Source organism: Giraffa tippelskirchi, chromosome 13 (genome assembly GCF_054371585.1).
Source record: "Giraffa tippelskirchi isolate mGirTip1 chromosome 13, T2T-mGirTip1v1.2.pri, whole genome shotgun sequence".
NCBI classification, from domain to species: Eukaryota; Metazoa; Chordata; class Mammalia; order Artiodactyla; family Giraffidae; genus Giraffa; species Giraffa tippelskirchi.
The window spans coordinates 109,561,267-109,582,779 of NC_137287.1; the positions used below are offsets into that span (position 1 = coordinate 109,561,267).

The 21,513-nt window shown below is 44.5% G+C and overlaps 1 protein-coding gene across 9 annotated transcripts in view; it reads left to right on the forward strand.

Moving 5' to 3' along the window:
* The window catches only part of DHX35 (DEAH-box helicase 35), a 66,712-nt gene that overhangs the window by 35,248 nt on the left and 9,951 nt on the right, over positions 1-21,513 (forward strand). For 7 of the 9 annotated variants that reach the window (XR_014073970.1, XR_014073968.1, XM_081560355.1 and 4 more), the window contains 10 exons: positions 2,545-2,657; positions 3,625-3,721; positions 4,658-4,816; positions 6,859-7,069; positions 11,503-11,627; positions 14,876-14,930; positions 17,432-17,527; positions 19,305-19,399; positions 20,040-20,117; positions 20,830-20,959. Coding sequence is in view for 6 of the 9 variants with exons in the window: in XM_081560355.1 (XP_081416481.1) it covers positions 2,545-2,657; positions 3,625-3,721; positions 4,658-4,816; positions 6,859-7,069; positions 11,503-11,627; positions 14,876-14,930; positions 17,432-17,527; positions 19,305-19,399; positions 20,040-20,117; positions 20,830-20,959 (1,159 nt within the window). In the remaining 3 variants the exon portion in view is untranslated. The remainder of the gene's footprint in view (positions 1-2,544; positions 2,658-3,624; positions 3,722-4,657; positions 4,817-6,858; positions 7,070-11,502; positions 11,628-14,875; positions 14,931-17,431; positions 17,528-19,304; positions 19,400-20,039; positions 20,118-20,829; positions 20,960-21,513) is intronic. The other 2 variants (XR_014073971.1, XM_081560353.1) reach the window with 2 other exon arrangements.

Sequence of the window (21,513 nt, forward strand, 5' to 3'; positions counted from 1 at the left end):
AGGCAGAGGCCAGCGGAGTTGCATGGGGCTGATCAAATAGTCGCCTTCATTGGTTTATCTGTTTCTTAATATCAACCTCATTAAGCCAGCACTAAATTAGAATGTGACTGAGTATAATTATGAAGTATTTATTGACCATTGTATCACATGGTTTTTTTTTTTCTTTTATTGGCTTCCATTCACCTGGCAGAAAACATGATCACTGACCCATCCCATGGTTTTTTGGTCACAGCCAGATGCTTGAAGAGAGAATAGTTTATCTTTCCAGATTCTTAGAGAAGGAATTTGGGGTCCATTGTAGTCAGGTACCCACTGGGAACCATTCTGTATGGGCCAGAGGTGGGCAGGTCGTGTTGGCATGGCTGCTGAGGGTCCACTCCTATGGGCCAGATCAGAGCCGCTAGTAGAGAAGGAAACGGGTGAGCAGGGGAGGCGATCCCGCAGACACCCACGTCATTTGTGTCCCGTGTCACAGATGAGCCTCTTCCTCATAGTCATTTTATGTGTGTCCGTGTCAGCATGATCCCTGGCTTCCAAAGCTTACTCACACTCTTCTTTTCCTGGTGGGTTGAACTCATTTCATTCCTCCTGGTCCTTCATTCTGCCTCAAGATGCAGACACTGTTGACACTATGTTTATTTGCTTTCTAGCCTTTAGTTTTCTGTGTGTATGTGTTTAATCCTTCCAAATACAGATAAAAGATAAAGATCTTAAGGACAAAAATCTTGTGCCTTCTCAGTTAATGCTGTTTTATTTCTTAAAAGAGTAACTCTCTATCTTTACATCTCTGCTGTCATCCTTGGAAGGGGTGTGCCTCTTCTCCTTCCCAACCAGTAATAGCTCACCTCATCCTTTCAGGCTTAGCTAGGAGATCCTACCACCTCCAGGACACCCTCCCTACCCCATGTCATCACGAGCCCTTTCCTCCTCCCCTGATTGTAACTTGCAGCTCTTTTCTGGTCATCCAGTCGGAGAAGGCAATGGCACCCCACTCCAGTACTCTTGCCTGGAAAATCCCATGGACGGAGGAGCCTGGTAGGCTACAGTCCACGGGGTCGCTAAGAGTTGGACAACTGAGCGACTTCACTTTCACTTTTCCCTTTCATGCACTGGAGAAGGAAACGGCAACCCACTCCAGTATTCTTGCCTGGAGAATCCCAGGGACGGCGGAGCCTGGTGGGCTGCCATCTATGGGGTTGCACAGAGTCGGACACGACTGAAGCGACTTAGCAGCAGCAGCAGCAGTCATTGAGGCTCGGTTTATGTTATGATTGGTTTTTTGCACACCTTCCTCCCTGGCTTATTCACTGTTTGGAGAACTGGGGTGCAGTGCCTTCTCCCTTGTTTGTGCATCACTTGTAGCATGCCCGTGCTTTGCATACCATGGGACACAGGAAGGCTGAAGTCACTTGTAGGGAATTTACTTGAAAGAAGGGTGGAGCTGTGTGGGTCTCCATAGCACAGCACAGTACTTCTCTTGGCCCAAGACTTGTTCTTTTATGTCTGTGTTTACTCTTCTCAGACATGACTTGGAGGTTGACACGTAGCATGCAGGTATTTTGGAGTTCAGTCTAGTTGACTCTTCTAGAAGTGCTCCTCTGAGCCTTTTCACGTTGTACTTGATTCACGTCCTCAGGGCACCCCTGGGTTCCTGGTTTCCAGGAGCAGACGTGGATGTGTTTAGGGGAGATACCTGGGAAGGAAAGAAGACAGGCCTGGGTGATCCCACGGCTGGGCCTCCTAGGAGAGGAGAAAGCAGCGCGTGGCCAGGCCTCGGGACCGGGAAGGTCAAGAGCGCTCCCATCGGGCCTCCCTAGGGACCGCAGGCCTGCGGATCAAGTGCCGTTGAAGACGTGGCCACCTCTTTGGGTGGAATTGCCAAGAGCCACTTCTCTCAATGAGGTCCTGTGGGAGCGTGGGAGAAGTGGATAATTGCCAGCCTGCCCATACAGACTGTTGTGCTGCCTCCTGAGGGGCATATAAAGAGGGAGAGGACTCTGTCCTGCAAACACAGGACCTGTAGCTCTGTGATTGCACTGCCAGGAACATCCCTGCCATTCACAGACGTACAGGTTTCCTTTATACAGCGATCACGTGTGTGGTCAGAGCTGTGCTTTCCAGATCAGAAGTACACATCAGTCTGATGTAATCCACCTTTAACTTGAGTTACACCTTCTGACCTAGTCTGTGTTTAAATACAGTATGGGGGAGGGGGGCCGGGTGGGGTAAGATCAATAATTCTTCTGCTGCGTGTTGACTTAGGTTCACAGCTGAATGCACTTTGGAAATCTAAACTTGATCATTTCTGTCAAATCTTCAGTAAAGAGTCTGTCATTGAAATATGACTCCCCAAAATTATAAGAATAAAAATATGATTTTTTGAATAATTATTTTGTTATTCTTAGTCTGTGTTACATATAGCAAATCCCTATCCCCCACCCCCTGCTCTGCCAGTTTTATATTATTTTCCTTCTTTCTGTGAGTTACTATGAACTTTTTTTTTTAATTTGAGCGATGAAGAATTTTTTTTTTAATTTCTTTTAGAAATTTCGGGATTTCTTTAATCAAAATGACACCAGTGACCCAACCAGGGATACGTGTGTGATCCTTACAGTGGAAGGGCGAACATTTCCAGTGGATATCTTTTATCTACAGAGGTTTGACAGTCCTTGCATTTTTAGTGAGGGCGATTGGAAAACCAGGCCTGTTCGGTGGGCTGAGAAGCAGCTGCGTCTGCTTGCAGCTTCGAGGGCGGTGTGCCAGGCTGCTGAGGAGGGCCATGTTTCTGGATGCCATCCCCCTGATGGGATGTTCTGGAACCCTCCCTCAGTATCGCTGCAGGGTTTCCCTCCCTCAGCATCCCTGCAGGGTTTCGAGTCTCCCTCCAGATGCGCAGGTTTCTATGACTCAGTGGTCCCTGGCTCAGCTGCAGAGAGCAAAATGGGAACAAGGTTGCAGGGAGGAGGGCTCTAGAACGGTTCGAACTGGGCTTTATAAGACTGTCAGCTCGGGTGGTATTGGTGATTTGAATCATTTGGTTCTCAACCCTCTACATCTTAGCAGGAAGGCCTGGCTGACATTTTTGGGAGGAGCCTCTTTGAACAGGAAAGGGTCATCCTAATTCCTACTTCTTGTCACTGGACAGAGGATGACCGGGAGCCTGGGCCAGAGGCAGATGAATCCAGAGAGTTACGGGCCTGACTTCTGAGTCATTTTAGAGGGACAGGCGCCCGTGAGCTCCATGTGCTCCCCTCAGACATGCTGCCGTTGATCAGGAGGATTGGAAATGGAAAGAATGTGGAATTCAGCACTGGGACAAGAGACCCAAGTTTCCCTGGCCAGGAAATCTTTGCATGCTAAAGATAGGACATTGGTTTGCATGGGCTTTATTGCTTTTCTGTTTCTGCAAATAAAGCCAAAAATAGTAGTTTATGTGTAATTATGGATTGTATTTGAATGCTGCATTAAAAAAAAAAAAAGAATGTTTAATTATTCATATGCTGATTATCTGCTGGGCAGGCCCAAACTAACTTTCACAAGGCTTTGCTGCCAGATTAGTAAGGTAATTGATCTGTAATTAATGAGCATATTCTGATGATAAATTCATCTCATACATCTTTTCAGTCCTGTTCCAGATTACATCAAATCAACCGTAGAAACTGTGATGAAAATTCACCAGACTGAGGGAGATGGAGACATATTAGCATTTCTCACTGGTCAGGTAATCCCATTGAACCTTTTTTCCTCTGGCGAACAGACATGTTAAGGCAGTACCAAATGCAACTACACTACAATAAAAATTAAAGGAAAAAAAAGTCTTTAAAAAAAGCAGCACCAAAATGTATACAGAAGCCTATTACTTTACTTTAGCCATCGATCTCATGTTTTATTGTCTTTGTGGTTACTTGCTTGGATAAAAAATTGTTCAGTTTGATGTCATTCATCTGTTGACTCAATTGCCAGAGAATCACTAGCTCCTGCCTGTTCTGTCTGCCAGACGCTTTACATTTATCAGCTAATTCCAGAGTAAATCAGAGAGCTAAGTCAGTGGGCCGTTTTGATCCCAGGATTGAATCCTGCATGAGGTACATGTCGTGCCTCTGTGTCACTGCTGCACCTTTTTCCCAGTGACACCTTTGCAGCTCACCCTGGAGGGAACAGGTTGGCACAGCACTGGAGAAACAACCAGACAGGCCTAAAGGCTCAATCAAGGTTGTAGCTCCATTCAGAACTACCCTCTAGTTGTAATCATTTCCACTGTCAAGCATTTTCCATTGTTCAGTAGTCTTTTCTAGGACAGGCTTACAGCGATTTTGTATGCCACAACTTGTCCATGTGTATGCCACACTGTTTGCCGCAGTATATTAAAAAAACAACGACTCAGTAAAATAGTCGTTTTGGTGCATCAGGAATTCTTCTATTGACTTCAGGTAGTGTGGATTTCAGTAATTAATCAGACAGTCACGACTTTTCACCCTGTTGGCACCATTGTTCAGTTGCATTTGATTAAATACCACCCCAGTGTGGATGACTCTGAGAGTCACAAATCTGACCGCATTTATAGTCCTGACCCCATCCTACATTTTCTTGCAGTAGGATAAAATGACCTGCTTCAGTCTGACCTCGGTTTCTTTGGTCCCCGTTTGGATGATTTTAGGAAGAGGTGGAAACTGTCGTGTCAATGCTGATCGAGCAGGCTCGTGCGCTGGGTCGGACTGGGATGAACAGACACCTCCGGATTCTCCCCATGTATGCGGGACTGCCCTCCTTTGAGCAAATGAAAGTGTTTGAAAGGGTGTCACGCAGTGTCAGAAAGGTGAGATGAACCCAGGGACCAGGGGCGTTTGCAGCCGTCTGTAATCATGTTGGTGCCCCTTGCTCTCTACTGGAAAGGTTTATTTTACATTGAAGTAGAACATGCTAAATAGGAGGGTATTTTAAAGAACTTACGGTCTGTATTTCTGTGCAGCAGAGCTAAAAGCATACAGAAAGAAATTCCCAGGTAGTCCGGTGGTTAGTACTCTTCTCTTCCACTGCTGAGGGCCTGGGTTCAATCCCTGGTTGGGAAACTAATTTCCCTCAAGCTGCATAGCCAACCCCCCCCCCCAAAAAAAAAACACAAACAAGGATAAAAGCACACAATAAATAATGAGTTGCAAAGATTACTCAGCCTGCCCCACAGAAAGTTTAGTAATTATCAGAGTAGGTGACTTCTTTTTGCTTCTTTTCTTTCCCTATCACACAACAGTATCTTGGATTAAAGTATTGTCTTGGTGAATTGCGATCAGTCAGAAACAGTAGATTAGCTACTGTAAAATGGTTTCTCAGCCATCTGTTTGAAAAATCAGTTTGCCTATAGAGCCAAATTTAAGTCAGTTAATTCAAGGTGTGGCTTAAAAATACCTAGCCTTGAAATTGGGGTGGGGAAGGGCATGGTGAGAAGCACTGATTTAAAAGAGCCAGTAGGCAACCAGTCTGTTTCCTACCTGTCACCTCCCTGGGTCCTGCTCTGTTTACCCTTCCATCCAGTGAGGAAGGTACAGAACTGGCCCAGAGATACCTTAGAGTAGCTATTTATCAGCAGGTGGCAGAGAGCACAGTAGGTGAGGGATGGCCGGTCTGAGGATCCACTCCCAACTTCAGGTCACTTTTAAGAGAGCACCCTGGCCATTGGGACGGAGCAGCTCAAGTCTGTCCAGTCAAACGTGAACTGTAGCCACCCAGTCAGGAGACCTGGGTTACCCTGTGCCCTGGGATGAGTTACTCAACCCCGAGGCCTGGTTTTCATTGGCTGTAAAACGTGAATAATAGTAACTTTTAGATAGATGGTTTTATAGCATAAAATCCTAACTCTGCTACATCAAAATAGTAGGGAGGTTTTTGTAAAATGATCTATGTAAAAGTGCCTGACAGAAGTTCCAAATGCTATTTATATGTCTCCTGCTGCTTCACACCCTCCAGGGGGCAGCGCTCAGTGCCCTTGGAATAAAATGCAAACCCCTCCTGTGGCCCCAGAGACCGTGCATGATCGGATCCCTGCATCCCTCCTAACCTCATCTTTTATTTAATTATCCTGGTCTGTGGCTGCATCGGCTGTTTCTCCTTCCTCTGCCTGGATCTCTGTAGGGCCAGTTGCTGCTTGTTACTCAGGTCTCAGTGTAAAATCTTCTTTTAGAGAGGCTTTCCTTGGCCATCTAACCTGAAGTAAGCATGCTCCATTATTAAAATATTATAACATGAATGTATATATTGAACACTACATAATACTAGAGTATTACCCTTTTGTGTTTTCCTCCTGGAGTTCGTCACTCTCTTGTTTATGTTCACTATTTCCCGACCCAAACACTCACACTGGAATGTGAACTCTTGTCCATTGTCCATTCCTAACACCTTGAGGAGTGCCTGGCGAAGTGCAGACCCTCAGAAAGCAGTTAGAACATGAGTAAATAACAGGTGCTGGTGGTGATGTGCATCACTTGAGTTGTACAAAAGGTGAAAACTAATATTTGTTGAATATTTGCTCTGAGCCAGCTACCAAGCTCTAAGAATCATTTCATGTATGTTTCACGTTTAACCCTCTCAAGAACCCCAGGAGAGGGTAAATTTTATCACGGAAACAAACAAACATGCTCAGGAGGTTAAGGAACTTGTCCAAGGTCCCAAGCTTAGGGAGAATTGAAACCCAAGGCACCCTGAGCCTAAAATTCATCCTAGTCCATCCAGGATACCTGACTGCCTCTCACAGGTTCTACACTGTTGAAGATATCTTGAAATCCTTTAGGACTTTGATTAGTTTATTCAGAGTGAAGACAACCAAAACACTTTTATCCTGACTCTCCTTCCTGTGGGGGAACCTAGGTGATCGTGGCCACCAACGTAGCAGAAACCTCCATCACAATCAGCGGGATCGTGTACGTGATTGACTGTGGCTTCGTGAAGCTCCGGGCCTACAACCCCAGGACAGCTATCGAGTGCTTGGTGGTGGTCCCAGTGTCCCAGGCATCAGCCAACCAGCGAGCAGGACGTGGAGGTCGCAGCCGCTCAGGGAAATGTTACCGCCTTTATACAGGTAAGTGTGGCTTTTTTCTCTTTTTGGGGTTTTAACTTTCTCCTAGTCAGCCTGGGCATCAGAGAATATTACAGGTATCTGCCTCTAATAATAATGGGTTTGGGTAGACTCTGGGAGTTGGTGATGGACAGGGAGGCCTGGTGTGCTGCGACTCATGGGGTCTCAAAGAGTCGGACACGACTGAGCGACTGAACTGAACTAAACCCCTAATAAGCAGAACTTAAGACCCAGATCTCCCTCACAAGGCCTTCTGTAATCTGACCCCCACCACTGTCCTCACTCCAGACATGGCCCTTCTTTGCTACTGCTCCTCACTGGCCAAAGCTAGACTAGTTTTAAAAAAATATTTATTTATTTGGCAGCGCTGGGTCTTAGTTGTGGCATGCGGGCTCTTTAGTTGCAGCATGTGAACTCTTAGTTGGGACATGTAGGATCCAGTTCCCCGACCAGGGATGGCACCCCGGGCCCCCCCCTGCATTGGGAGCGAGGAGTCTTAGCCACTGGACCACCATTGGAGTCCCATGAATTACCAATTATTTGCCACCCCTTTTCTGACCTAGTCTGGGCCTTGGCCTGTCTGCAGCCATGTGACATGTAGCTTGGACCCTTGTTCTGTCTTTCTTAACATTCTCTTAGCATCATGTGGCATTTTTTTGTTGTTGTTCTGGGATCCTTGAATCTTGTGGGGCCCCACAGTGGGTTCCATCTTTACCTCTGGTTCAGAGCACCTTTGCAGAGCCAAACCAGCAGGGTCTCTCCTGAGACTCGTTGGTAGAAAGCAGTTGGTCAGCTTCTGCTCCATGCTTGACTTTGAAGGAGCAACATGAAATTACAATGAAGATGGTCTTAGCCCTTAAGGAGCTTTCTCTCCAACTAAACAGCAGTCTTATCTATGGAAAATGAGGTCCCGAGAGCTGCTCTTTACTTCTTTGTACCTCTCTTTTGTGGGTGACGGTGTCAAGGTTTCTCTCAATTACCTAGACTTAATTTTCAAATCATTTTTAATTTCCTCCTCTGTCCAGTATCCCTCTGCAGTCACTTAACCAGATCCAGTGGTTTTACCTCTTATCTCTCCTTTCCTTTCTGATTACCATCATCCTTGTTCAGTCCTTGACATAATTTGTTCTTTTTCGCAGGTGTTTACAGAGCACGTGCTCTGTGCCAGGCATGGAAATCTAGAGCCATGTGAGACACAGTCTGAGGCCACATGGCTGACAGCCTGGTGGTGGAGGCAGGCTCATGAACAGATTAGCATACTATGGTGTGATAGAGTTGCCATAACTGAATGAGCCTTGGAAGCAGACAGGAAGGAGTTATTCCTACTGGGGATGGCTTCATAGTCCATAATTGAGCCTGATCTTACCGGCAACCCAGTAGTTAATCCAGGTGAAGGGATAACAGTGGGGGTTAGATTTCATCACAGCAAGCAGAGGAAGTGGAATGGACCAATACTTGGAGGGGAGGAAGGGGGTAAGAAGGATTTGTGGAAGGGAGGGAGAATTCAGAACCTGAGGCCAGAGAGGTAAGGGTCTTCCACTGAAGGTACTAAGAGGGAATAATGGAAATAGAAAGAGGAAAGCCAGTTTCAAAGGCGAACTGAAATATGGGGTAGAGAAAGTTTCAGGAAACTTAAATTTTTTTTTCTTTATTGAGGTGAAATTTACATAATATGAAATTAACCCTTTTAACTTGAACAGTTCAGTGGCATTTATTATCTTCACAGTGTTCAGCCACCACCTTTATCTAGTTACGAAACATCTTTATCACTCTAAAGTAAAAGTCCTTACCCGTTAAGCAGTATTTCCTTCTTCATTTCTCCCTGCTGCCAGCCTCTGACAACCAGCAATCTTTGTTCTGTCATTTTGGATGGTCAGGTGGCCTTCTGTATCCATAGATTGAACCAACTGCAGATGGAAAATATTTGGGAAAAAAATTCCACAAAGTTTCAGAAAGCAATACTTGAAGTTGCCCACACACCAGAAACAGTTCACATAGCATTTGTATTGTATTAAGTACTATAAGTAATCTAGAGATGATTTAAAGTAGTCAGAGGATGTGTGTAGGTTATATGCCAATACTGCGCCATTTTCTGTAAGGAACTTGAGCATCCTCAGATTATGGTATCTGCAGTGGGGGAGAGGGGTGTCCTGGAATCAGTCTCCTGTGGATCCCAAGGGATGAGTGTATCTGTTTTGGATATTTCACATAAATTAAATCATATAATATGACATTTTGTGTCTGGTTTCTTTCACTCAACATAATGTTTTCCAGGTTCATTACATTGTATTGGTACTTTATTCCTCCTTATGGTCAAATAATATTCCATTGTATGAAGGTACCACGATTTGTTTATCAGTTGATGGTTGTTTCTACCTTTTAGCTATTGTGAATAGTGCGGCTATGAACAAGCATGTACGTGTACCTCAGTCTGTGTTTTTTAATTCCTTTGGGTATACACCTAGGAGTGGAATTGCAGGGTCATATGGTAATTCTTTGTTTAACTTGAACTGATGTTACCTCTAAAGAGGAAGTGGCCAGCATCATCTCACGCTCCAAGGAAATCAAACAGAAGACTGTAGACTGAAGATAGGCAAGTGGATTTGGGTAAAGGGTCACTGGCTGCCTTAGTGTGAGCAGCTTTAGTGGAGGTCAGGTTGGGGGGAGGCCACCTGACAGTAATGGGGTACGTTAGATCCAGCCTCTAGGTTTCCTCCACCAGCCTGCTTCCAGAGATCACAGCTCTGAGCAGGATGCTACCTCCTCTGACCCTTAACAGTTTCCCAGATCCTTCCGGGACTTTCTAGCTTGTCTCCTCCCGCTGTCCACCAGCACTGACCCTGCACTGCATCCCTGCTGAACTGCTCTCTTTTTTGAATCTGCTTTCCGTTTTCCCACATCCGCTTCTCATACCTTTGATCCTTTTCCATGGGCTGTTTCCTCTGCCCAAAGGATCCACCTTATCCCTGTCTTCCTCGCTCAGATGTCAGTGCCCTAAATCACTTCTCCCCTCGGCTGTCCTCCTTCCATCCTTCAACCTCCGTTTCTCCTCAGAGGACCCTCCACTGGGACCTAGCCTGTTCCTCATCCTGGTCCCAGACCCTTTTGAATCACGGAAATGTCTCAAAAGCTGTTGGCCTACAGCTCCTGCAGCCCTTGGCCCAATGCCCTGTGTACTTGAGTCCTCAGCAGACTCAAGTGTCCTTGAACTTAACTGAAGTGTCCTTGAACTCTTAAGAAGCACCTGGGAGCATCTTCATCAGGATCGTCCTCTTATCTGATAGCAGTGTGCTTGAAAAATGTGGTTATCCTACCAAAAGCCTACCCCCAAACGCTCTTGAAACTTGAAGGGAATATCCCATTTGGAACTTCCTGCCATTGCCTGTTACCTGGAACCTTCCAGGTGGGCCCATGCATTTGATGATTTGTATCAATCAGCTCACAGAATATTTATTGTCTGTTTTGTTAAACTAAAGTTTTTTTTTTTAAGTCCTTCAGTGATAGTGCTGTTTCTTCATGACACCTTTTGTTCTGCTCTGACTTTTCTCTGGTTAATTAAAGATTTATGTTGGAAGCTAGGCCACCTTTGTGTGAAGGAGGGTGTGTACAGTTAAAAATGTTGACTGATGCAGGAGGATTTTGTCTATAATCCTTCTCTAAATGATCCATAAACTTTCAGAATACACACAGAAAGGATTTAATCTCTTCCTCCCTGTTTTTTTCCCTCACCCTTTTTATCTAGCTTTTATATAAAGGCTTCCCAGAGTCTCTTTCCCTCCCTGCCCCCTCTCCGGCCCCTCCCGTCTTGGCCTCCTGAACCTTGTGGTGCCTTTTCCTGTTCGAGGTCACCTTTTGTTCCCCATGGTGTGTGTAAGCATTCATTAATCCGTTTGGGGCAGCATTGGATTCTGGGAGTGACGTGTGTGCCTGGCTTGAGATTTTAAAAGTTGGACGATTTTTAGTCTTTATGAGATTTGGTCATTTTTTTAATATTTTAGAGATATTTTGGTTATATTCTGGTTTTATTTGGTAATTTATCCTGAAATTGTTCTTTGCTTTTATGTACAGTCTTTGGCTCCTTGGCTCCACCCCAAGCAGAGGGAATGGAAATGGGGCACCCACAGTAATACTTGTTGCTTTGTTTTAATGTTTTGCTAACAAGAATCACATTGTAAAAAGCATTCTAAAGTGAAAGGACATACTTTTATATAGACATATAGACATATTGTTAAAATATATTTAACTAAAGTTTAAAAAAAAAAAAAAAAGGGTCTTTCCTAAATAGGAAGCAGTGTTCTATCACAGTATCATATGAGTCTGACCCCAGACTCCTAGAGCCCCTCGTTAAAGTGACAGAAGGACAACGTTGCTTTGGCAGAATGACCACATTTGATTGTGACATTTGATCCCAAACAGTTCTGATTTCCTATCCCCAGAGGAAGCCTTTGACCAGCTGCCTCAGTCCACTGTCCCTGAGATGCAGCGGAGCAACCTGGCCCCCGTCATCCTGCAGCTGAAGGCGCTGGGGATCGACAACGTCCTCAGGTTCCACTTCATGTCGGTAAGTCCTGCCTCCCGTCTGCAGCCGGCAGGAGACTGGAACGCTCCCAGGGGAGTGCCGACATCGGTACGCAGCATGCTGCCTTTCTGGTGTTTTTCACTTAGCTCGGGTGTCGTGTGCAGGGTCCAGGGGAGAAGAGCCAGACAAGGCTGACACAATTTCTGTTCACGTCTGCTGGGGGAGAGAGACGAGTAAGTGGGGTAATGACAGGGTCTGTGCCCTGTGTTCCGAGAGACAGAGGAAAGGCCCGCAGCCCAGTTAGTCATGTCTGAGGCGAGACCTGAAACCCAAGTGGGATTTCAGCGAGTCGGGAGGTGTGGAGTGATCCAGGAGTGTGTTGGCCTGATAGAGGAGTGTCCCGATTGGGGAAGCCAAGAGGGCTATGGCAGAGCTACAGGGAAAGTCCCTATGGCTGATTGCAATCCTGATTATTTCCAGGAGTGGGTTTATTGGGTCAAAGGCCATAGTCATTTCGTAGGTCCTCGATACATGACCGAATTCCTCTACAGGTATAAGCTTGAGTAGTGCATGCATGCCTGACTCACTGGACACCCATCCTGCCATGTTATCTTTTACAGTTTTTCTAATTTGTTTGGTGGGAGGAAGGAGGAAAAATATTATCTTATCTTTTTTGATTTCTCATAAGGTTAAAAAAATTATCAGCCACTTTGTATTTCTTCTGAATTAAACTATATTAGTGTTTATTAGTGACTTTTTAAGAGTGCTTTAACTATTAAAGACTTAACTATTAAAAACTATTAACCTTTGTCTATAGTATTTCTTATAAATAGTTCTTCTAGTTGTTTGTATTTTGTTGCTTATTTAGTTATGTGCAGCCACTGTAAACATTTCCACAGCAATATCTTTCTACCTTTGCCTCTATGATTTTCTTTCTTTTCTTGTGCTTATGAAGCACTTCCCCATATCTCGGTCAGTTAATAAATACTCACTCATGTTTTCTTCTTGAATTTTTATGACTTGAAAACTTGTATGACTCTTTATTCTATCCCAACCTTGTTGATGTGTGTAACTAGGCTAGATTCTTGGATGATAAAATCACTGATGTTGCATGAACAGCACAAGTAGTACTGTTACTACTTAGAACATTAGAATATGTTTGACTTCTCTAGGGAAAGAAATGCAAATTGAAGTAGCTGTTCCATTCTACATTAATTGAATGATCAAACATAAAAAAAATGATAAAATCCAGCTGACACAACTTGGGGGAAATGGTTTTGTATTCTGTTTCAGTCCTCATGGAGGACTTTCTGACATTATGAGCTGTAGAAATGCCTGGTATTTCTTCTTGGGAAATTTTCTCCTGAAAATAATTCAAAAGAAACAAATAACTTATATGTAGGATAATGATTATAGTATCATTTTATATTAAATTTAAAAATATAATAATGAAAATCATAAACTTTTGGACAGCTGAGAAATGAAGGAAATACATATAAATTCATCTTCATATATTCCCTTCTGGTTATTTTCCCCTGAAATTGTGAGTTTTTTTTTTTAACAGTTGAAATCACAGGATGCATATAATTTTATATATATTTAGCAGTGATAATTACAGTAGCAAAGAACTGAAAACCACTCAATTGCCCAGTAGCAAGAAAGGTGCTTATTTCATAGTGTACGACCTTGTTGGAATAGCATGCAGCTGTCTCAGGGTCATCACTGTGAGGTGGCCCCGAGTACAAGAAGCAGTGGGAACAGAACACCAGGAAGTGAGAAAAGCAAACTAAAACTGTACACACACAGTCCTTCCAGCTGCATTGAAACAGTGTTTTTATGTGATCTCCAATCAGATGAGGCCATAGAGAAATACCAGTAAGTGTGTGTCGAGGTGAAAATCTTCTGGATGTGATTGGGGGAGGAGGGGGTAAAGGTGTGGGCTTTTTGATTGATGATGAATCCCAAGAGCAGAATTCATCAGACCTGGTGATTGACTGCAAACAGGGCCAAGGATTAAAAGGAGTCCAAGAGGGCCTGTCTGTTTTGTTCTGTAATTACTCAGAACCTCATTCAGTGCTTGGTCTATCCCTGTTACTCATGTAATCTCGGCATAAAGAAAGGGGTCAGGCTCCCTTTTAGATGCTGTATGTATGTTTCCTCTTGTAAAGTAGGATGTCGTGGGCACTGAGGAAAGACTAGTGAATCAGTTAAGTGATTTAGTCTGCAGCGATCTGTTGAACCCCTGGCATGTCGTGAGTCAGGTCTAGTTCCTGCCCTCATCAGTGTGGGCCTGCAGTCAGCACAGCTTCGAAAAGTACACCTTTGTTCCTTGGCAGTCCAGTGGGTGTGAAGTGAAGTTGCTCGGTCGTGTGCGACTCTGCAATTCCATGGACTCTAGCTTACCAGGCTCCTCCGTTCATGGAATTTTCCAGGCAAGAGTACTGGAGTGGGTTGCCATTTCCTTCTCCAAGTGGGTGCGGCAGAGTGGAAAAAACGAGACCCGAGTTCTGTCTCTGACTTTGCCACCAGTGGCCTCTAGGATCTTGTTCAAATGTCTTTTACATTTTGTTATTCACTTTCCTCACCTGTAAAACTGAACTGAAACGTATATATTTAAAATACATTTGTTGTGACTGCATTTAGAAAAAAAAGTTATGCAATTTACAAAAGGACTATAATTTTATCGTGTGGCTTATGGATGAAATAGTTTAGAAGCTATTAGTGATGCTTGGCACACAGTAGTAGACGGTCAGTAAAGGTTCATGTAAACAAAGAAGACAGTGAGGATCCAGAGACTCAGGCTGAAGATCACCTTTGTTAAATTTCAGGTTGTCTAGCATTCTCTCTTTATTTCCAAATTCAACTGATGTCAGTTACTCCCTGTAGGGAGGGCCTGGGGCAGAGCTCTGGGTGATACAAAGATGAATCATCCATCAATACTGCAGTATCATGGGGCTTCTTAGAAGGCTGAGACTTGAGGTAAAAATTAGAAATGTTTGATGAGAGTTTAGGGAAAGCAAGGAGGTAGTTCAGTGTAAGGACCCGTCTCTTCTGATGGGAGCGGAGCATGAGGGAAAGCTTCAAAGGAAATGTTTAATCAAGCTGAGATTGAAGATGAAGGAGTAGGAAGGGTGCTGAGAGGGAGAGGAAGGACATTTCGAGAGTAGACGCGTGGAGGTTGGGAAGTCTGGGGCGTGTTAAAGCGAAGAGTGGGTTTGAGCAGGAGACAGTCGCCTTGTTATGGCTGTTACCTGGTGAAATTAACTTAGAGGGGTTTTATGTTCTTACAGCCACCTCCAGCGCAGTCGATGGTTCAAGCATTGGAGTTACTCTATGCTCTGGGAGGTACGTCTGTCTCTTACTCTGTGTTTCTTATATATTTATTAATATGTGATATTAGGTTGTATTCACTCTAGGGCTCTTGGCATCTTCCAGGATGGACTTGGTTCTTCCCATATGTATGATACTCTCGGTGACATGCAAGCTTATCGAAATAAAGTGGGACCATGATTGATCCCTGGGTCGGGAAGATCCCCTGGAGGAGGGCATGGCAACTGACTCCAGTATTCTTGCCTGGAGAATCCCATGGACAGAGGAGGCTGGCAGACTACAGTCCGTGGGGTTGCAAAGAGTCGGACACAACTGAGCAACTAACACTTCACTTTCACTTTATGATTGGATCATGAAATCCAATCGTGACAATAAATTTATGAAGCACGTTAATACATCAAAAGCTTTTAATAACCGTTGCTACAGCTATACTTCCTAAGAGACATCTGGAAGATCCTTTTACCAGTATTTCGGCTGTCACCCCTCTGGGCCTTATTCTGTGTCCCTGACCCCATTCTGAAGCTGGCTCAGCGTTCTCTCCCTAAACCCGCTTCCTTCCACTCCTGGAGTTCCCGTGGAGGACTGGGTAGAATGCCTGCCTATGGTATTGTTGGGACAAGGAGACACCGTGTTATGGAGGAACTTCTATTCTCTTGTTGTTTGAAAATGTGGTATTTATCTTAAAATGGAGAAAATTGTGGCCTAAATTCACCTCTTTTGGAAGTATCTTTTCTGTGAAGGTTATCTCCAATGAAAATAATATCCAGTTTGGTATTAAATTTCAGTGGAGGTTTTGTTCTTTGAGATTTTTTTTTTTAGTTCTTAAGATCTTTATTGAGGTATAATTCATACACCATGTAATCACTCATTTAAAATGTGCAATTCAAGTTAGCCCCAAATGTTATTGTTGTTCAGTCACTAAGTCAGGTCAGACTCTTTGCGGCCCTGTGGACTATGGCACACCAAACTCCTCTCTCCTTCACTGTCTCCTGGAGTTTGCTCAAATTCATGTCCATTGAGTCAGTGATGCTATCTAACCATCTCATCCTTTGTCAGCCCCTTCTCTTCCTGCCCTCAATCTTTCCCAGCATCAGGGTCTTTCCCAAGAGTTGACTCTTTGCATCAGGTGGTCAAAATTTTGGAGCTTCAGTTTCAGCATCAGTCCTTCTGATGAATATTCAGGTTTGATTTCCTTTAGGATTGACTGGTTTGATCTCCTTACTGTCCAAGGGACTCTCAAGAGTCTTCACCAGCACCGCAGTTCGAAAGCATCAATTCTTTGGCTCTCAGCCTTCTTTATGGTCCAACTCTCACGTCCATACAGGACTACTGGAAAAACCACAGCCTTGACTATACAGACCTTTGTCATCAAAGTGATGTCTACTTTTTAATACGCTGTCTAGGTTTGTCATAGCTTTTCTTCCTGGGGGCACGTGTCTTTTAATTTCATGGTTGCAATCACAGTCCATAGTGATTTTGGAGCCCAGGAAAATAAATCTGTTACTGTTTCCATTTTTTCCCCATCTATTTGCCATAAGTGATGGGGAAAAAAATGGAATTTTCCATAGTTTGTTGTGATCCACACAGTCACAGGCTTTTGCATAATCAGGGAAGCAGAAATAAATTTTATTTCTGGAATTCCCTTACTTTCTCTGTGACCCAGTGAATGTTAGCAATTTGATCTCTGCTTCCTCTGCCTTTTCTAAACCCAGCTTGTACATCTGAAAGTTCATGATTCACACACTGCTGGAACCTAGCTTGAAGGATGTTGAGCATTACCTTGCTAGCATGTGAAGTGAGAGTGGTAGTCCAGAGGTGATGCAGAGAGAACAGCAGGAGAGGTGGCAGAGAAGCCAGTGTGGGTCATGGAAGCTGGGGAAGAGATTTCCAAGGAGCTGTAGTTAGCAGGCTCAAAGGCTGCTGGGACCCCTAAGGAAAGTGCCCTCTGTGTTTGGCACTATCTGGTTGTGGGTTGGGCCCTTGGAGAAGGCAGTTTCTGGGGAGAAGTAGAACCAGGAGAGGGTGGGAGCAGGAGGCGACTCTGGGGCCATTTCCTTATACTTAGGTCTTTGCATAGAAGCCATTGTTGTTTAGTCCCTAAGATATGTCCCAACTCTTTGCGACCCCATTGACTATAGCCCACCAGGCTCCTCTGTCCATGGGATTTCCTGGGCAAGAATACTGGAGTGGGTTGCCATTTCTTCCTCCAAGGGATCTTCCCGACCCACGGATTGAACCTGTATCTCCTGCATTGGCAGGTAGATTCTTTACTACTGAGCCACCAGGGAAGCCCATAGAGACCATTAGAAGAATTAATTTTTCAAAATTGAATATTCAAGAACTCTGAGGAAATCTTTCTTTTTCTACTGTAACAGCAATCAGATTGAGGCTGATAGTGTATGATTCATCTCCTGGATACACCTTTAATAGCATGTATCATCTTTTATTCTGCCAACAACTGTACATCTTCCAACACAATGGTTCATGCCTTCTGCCTTTTGTTGTTCTTATGGCAGGTCTGGACAAAGACTGTCGCCTAACTGAACCACTTGGCATGAGAATAGCGGAGTTTCCTTTGAATCCCATGTTTGCAAAAATGCTGCTTGAATCAGGTAGGTGGAGACCAGCAGTTTTCATTGATTTTATTTTGTCTGGAAAGTTGTTTCTCAAATTCTGTGTACCTTGGGGGAGAGGGCACAGTGTAGCATGTGTCAGAATTTTTTTTTAAGCACTGAAGGAGTTTTCATCTAAAGCTGTCTGCTTTCAGGCATGTTGTTAACTTGTGATTCAAGGTCAGTTATCATTAATTCAGGAAACACTTTTGTTTGTTTCCTGTGGGTCTGACACCTGAGTTTTAGTACAAATTTGTGGTGAAAAATAACACAACATAAAACTTACCATTTTGTTCATTTTTAAATACAATTAAAAACGTTAAAATGGACAGTTGTGCAGCATTAAGTACTTTCACATTGTTGTCCAACCACCACCACCATCCATCTCCAGAATGTTTTCATTTTTGTCAAACCGGAACTCTACCCATTAAATACTAACTCCCCATTCTCCTGTCCCCCAACCCCTGACAAGCACTGTTCTACTTCCTGTCTCTGTGAATTTGACTATTCTAGGAACCTCATGTAAGTGGAGTCATACAATATTTATCCTTTTGTGACTGACTTTTTCAGTTGGTACAATGTCTTCAGGGTTCCTATTGTATCATGTGTCAGAATGTTTTTTTAAGGCTGAGTAATATTCCATTGTATGGATAGACCATTCACCCATTGGTGGATTCCTCAGGAGCTGCCACCCTTTGGTTATTGTGAATAATGCTGCTGTGAACACAGGTGTACAAGTATGTGTTTGTGTGCCTGCTTTCACTTCTTTGAGGTCTAATACTTAGGGTGGAATCGCTGGATCAGTGATTCTGCATTTAGTTTTTTGAAGAATCACCATAGTGTCTTCCACTTTGTATTTGCAGCTATACCACTTTGTATTTGCACTACCAGTGGGCAAGAGTCCCAACTTCTCTGACACTTTCAGATTTTTATGAGAATATGAGTTAAGGGATCAAAGTGTGGAGCCTCAAGATCCTCTCGTACTTAGAAGTCAAAATCCTCTGCAGACTATAGAGACTGCGCTCGCCACCCCAAACAGCCCAGAGGAGGGAAATACTAGTTTTGTCTTGCTTTGGTCTAACTTTATATTCACTGGAAGTCAACAAAGCTGTGTTTCAGAGTAAGTGTGGTGAAAGTTAGCTGTAGTTGTGTCTTGGAGTTACCAGCCTTGCATTGAGATGCAGGATAGATCATTTGTGAGGCCGGAAGCTATGGCGGCGCGTGTAGGGCAGTTCACTCCATCTGATGCCCTGGAGGGCTGGTTGCTGCAGACTCTGCCCAGGTGCCAGCAGCTGCAGCCCACCGCGTGCTTGCCTGGTCTAGGTATGCCTCAGCCTTGCCGAGTGAAGTGAGCCCTGTTGAGAGGGAGGCCACCTCACAGAAAGATCCCAGAGCAGAGGGACAGCACAGGGGATACAGCCCACATACTCCCTGCCCCCTCTCCCTCTCAGGCTTTCTGCCAGGATTCCAGGTGTCCACCTAGAGAGGAGGGAGCAAGTGTGGAGCTGACCTACCCCTAGTTGAGTCTCATGGCAGAGTCCCTCGGTGTGACTGCTGCAGAGTGGAGTCCTTCCAGGCCTCCATTCATCTGGATCATGTATACAGAGCATCCCATTTGGCAGGGGTGAAGTGTTTATATGTTATAAGATTTTAAAATGAAGCTATATAGAAATAGATGATCTTAGTTTATAGTGTGGTGCAAGGCAAACATCAGAGAACATCTTTTTCTTCTCGTGACACATGATATGTTTGAAATCAAACGTGTTTTGTTTTATAGGGAATTTTGGCTGTTCTCAGGAAATTCTAAGCATTGCTGCCATGATGCAGATCCAGAATGTCTTTGTGGTCCCCTCAAACCAGAAGTCTCAGGCTGTAAGTCTGACTTTTTCCCCCAAGCTGTTCATATGAGTCTTGCTCACTTTGGGCTTTCCTTTGTTAAAATTGCCCAGGGACTGCTGGTGACAGACCAGCTTCAGTTTGGAGTGTTTATTTTACTGTGTGCCTGACATTGTGCCAAACATTTTACATGCATCATGTCATTTTACCTCAGTGTGAACTTGGGAGGGAGGTATTACTGTCACCATTTTTAGAGATTGAGGCACAGAAAAGCTTGGTAACTGATGGTCGCTCAGGCAGAATTGGTAGAGTCGCCTTTCACGGTCCAAATCTTAACCATTGTCCTACTGACTTTTCACAAGTACGGGAGGTTGTTTTCAAGACTGCTCTGGGGGCAACCTTGGTGGGCTCATTAGTGATGCCAGGAGTTCGTGCCTGGGCACAGCAGGCCTGGCACAGCCAAGCTGCTGACAGGGCCCTCCCAGCCCAGGCATTCGTGATGAGTAGATGGGTGAATCCTGGAAAGACTGTGAAGGAAAAGTTACGGTATTGATGTACACTTGAAATTAAGACAGTGTTGTAAATAAATTATACTGAGCTATTCATCATGTAATGTTACCTCCAGGACAAGAAGCTCACAGGAGTCAGCTTCTAAACATTGCCTTATTCTTTCCAGATTCGAGTGCACCGAAAATTTGCCGTGGAGGAGGGTGACCATCTTACCATGCTCAATGTGTATGAAGCATTTATCAAAGTAAGCACAGTTGCCACTCCAAAGGCCCCCTCCATGCATCTGTCCATTGGAGATGATCTGTTGTTGTTCAGTTGCTTAGTTGTGTCCAGCTTTTTGAGACCCCATGGACTGCAGCACGCCAGGCTTCCCTGTCCTTCACTATCTCCTTCAGTTTGCTCAAATTCATATCCATTGAGTTGGTGATGCTATGTAACCATCTCATCCTCTGCCACCCCCTTCTCCTTTGGCCCTCGGTCTTTCTCAGCATTAGAGTCTTTTCCAGTGAATCGGCTCTTTGTATTAGGTGGCCAAAGTTTTGGGCTTAAGCATCAGCACCAGACCTTCTCATACTTGCCTGTTGTCAAGTAACGTGATAACCTCGAGCCTGCATGAGAGGGAAAGTCGATTTATAAAGAGCCGCAGGGAAGGGGTTCTGTCTGATAGTTCGCAGCTCTCATGGAGATACTTAAGACTCAAAACAAGGCTGCTTATCATTAAGTTCTCACTTGCCCTTTAGCACAAGAGAGTGAGATCGGACAGCAGTCAGATGGTGAGCAGGGTGATCAGCGTCTGTTTAGAAAGATGGGGCCCCAAAGGGCCCATTATGACTTGAGAATCTTGTCCCGTTAAGTAAGCTAAAGGGGGCAAAGCGTTGAGTGATGTCCCCCACGTAGCCTCAGTCGAGAGCTGTCCTGTGCTCTCTCACCCTCCCTCTGTGTGCGTTGTCCTGCAGCACAACAAGAACTCCCAGTGGTGTCAGGAACATTTCCTGAATTACAAGGGTCTCGTCAGAGCTGCGACAGTGAGGGAGCAGTTGAAAAAGCTTCTTGTCAAGTTTCAAGTGCCCAAGAAATCTAGTGAAGGTAAGAATAAGCTGCCACCGCTCATGAAGCTCCTCTCTCTGCCCTGTGGAGTTGCATTCTTGGCGTTCCTAGGCTGGGCAGTGTGAGGCAAGACAGTGTACTCTGGACCTACACTGGGCTCGCATTTTGAATTGCCTGTGTTGGTGAAAGGCTGCATGTGAAGGGAGCATATCCGCGCCCCCCCCCCAGGAGGTCCATTTTTTATTTCTGAGGGCTATTCTTATTTAAAAAAAAATTTTAACAAGCCCTGACAACACTTAAGAATCATTAACATTCTTCATCTCGTTGTACACCATGTGGTTAATTTTCCCATGTAGGTTTTGCAAGAAAAATAACTTTTACGTGGAAAACATTTATGGCCATTCTGTATAAACTGCGTTTTATTTTCAACTACAGGTGTTACTAAAGCACGTGCTGTGTGTTTAGCCTAGACAGTCGCTGGGTAAGACGGAAGTGCTGTGTAAGACACAGTTTCTGGCCTCTGGCAGTGACAGTGACTCCTGTTAGTTGAGGACAAGCTCAGTTACACCCCGGGGGTTTTACTTAATATACTC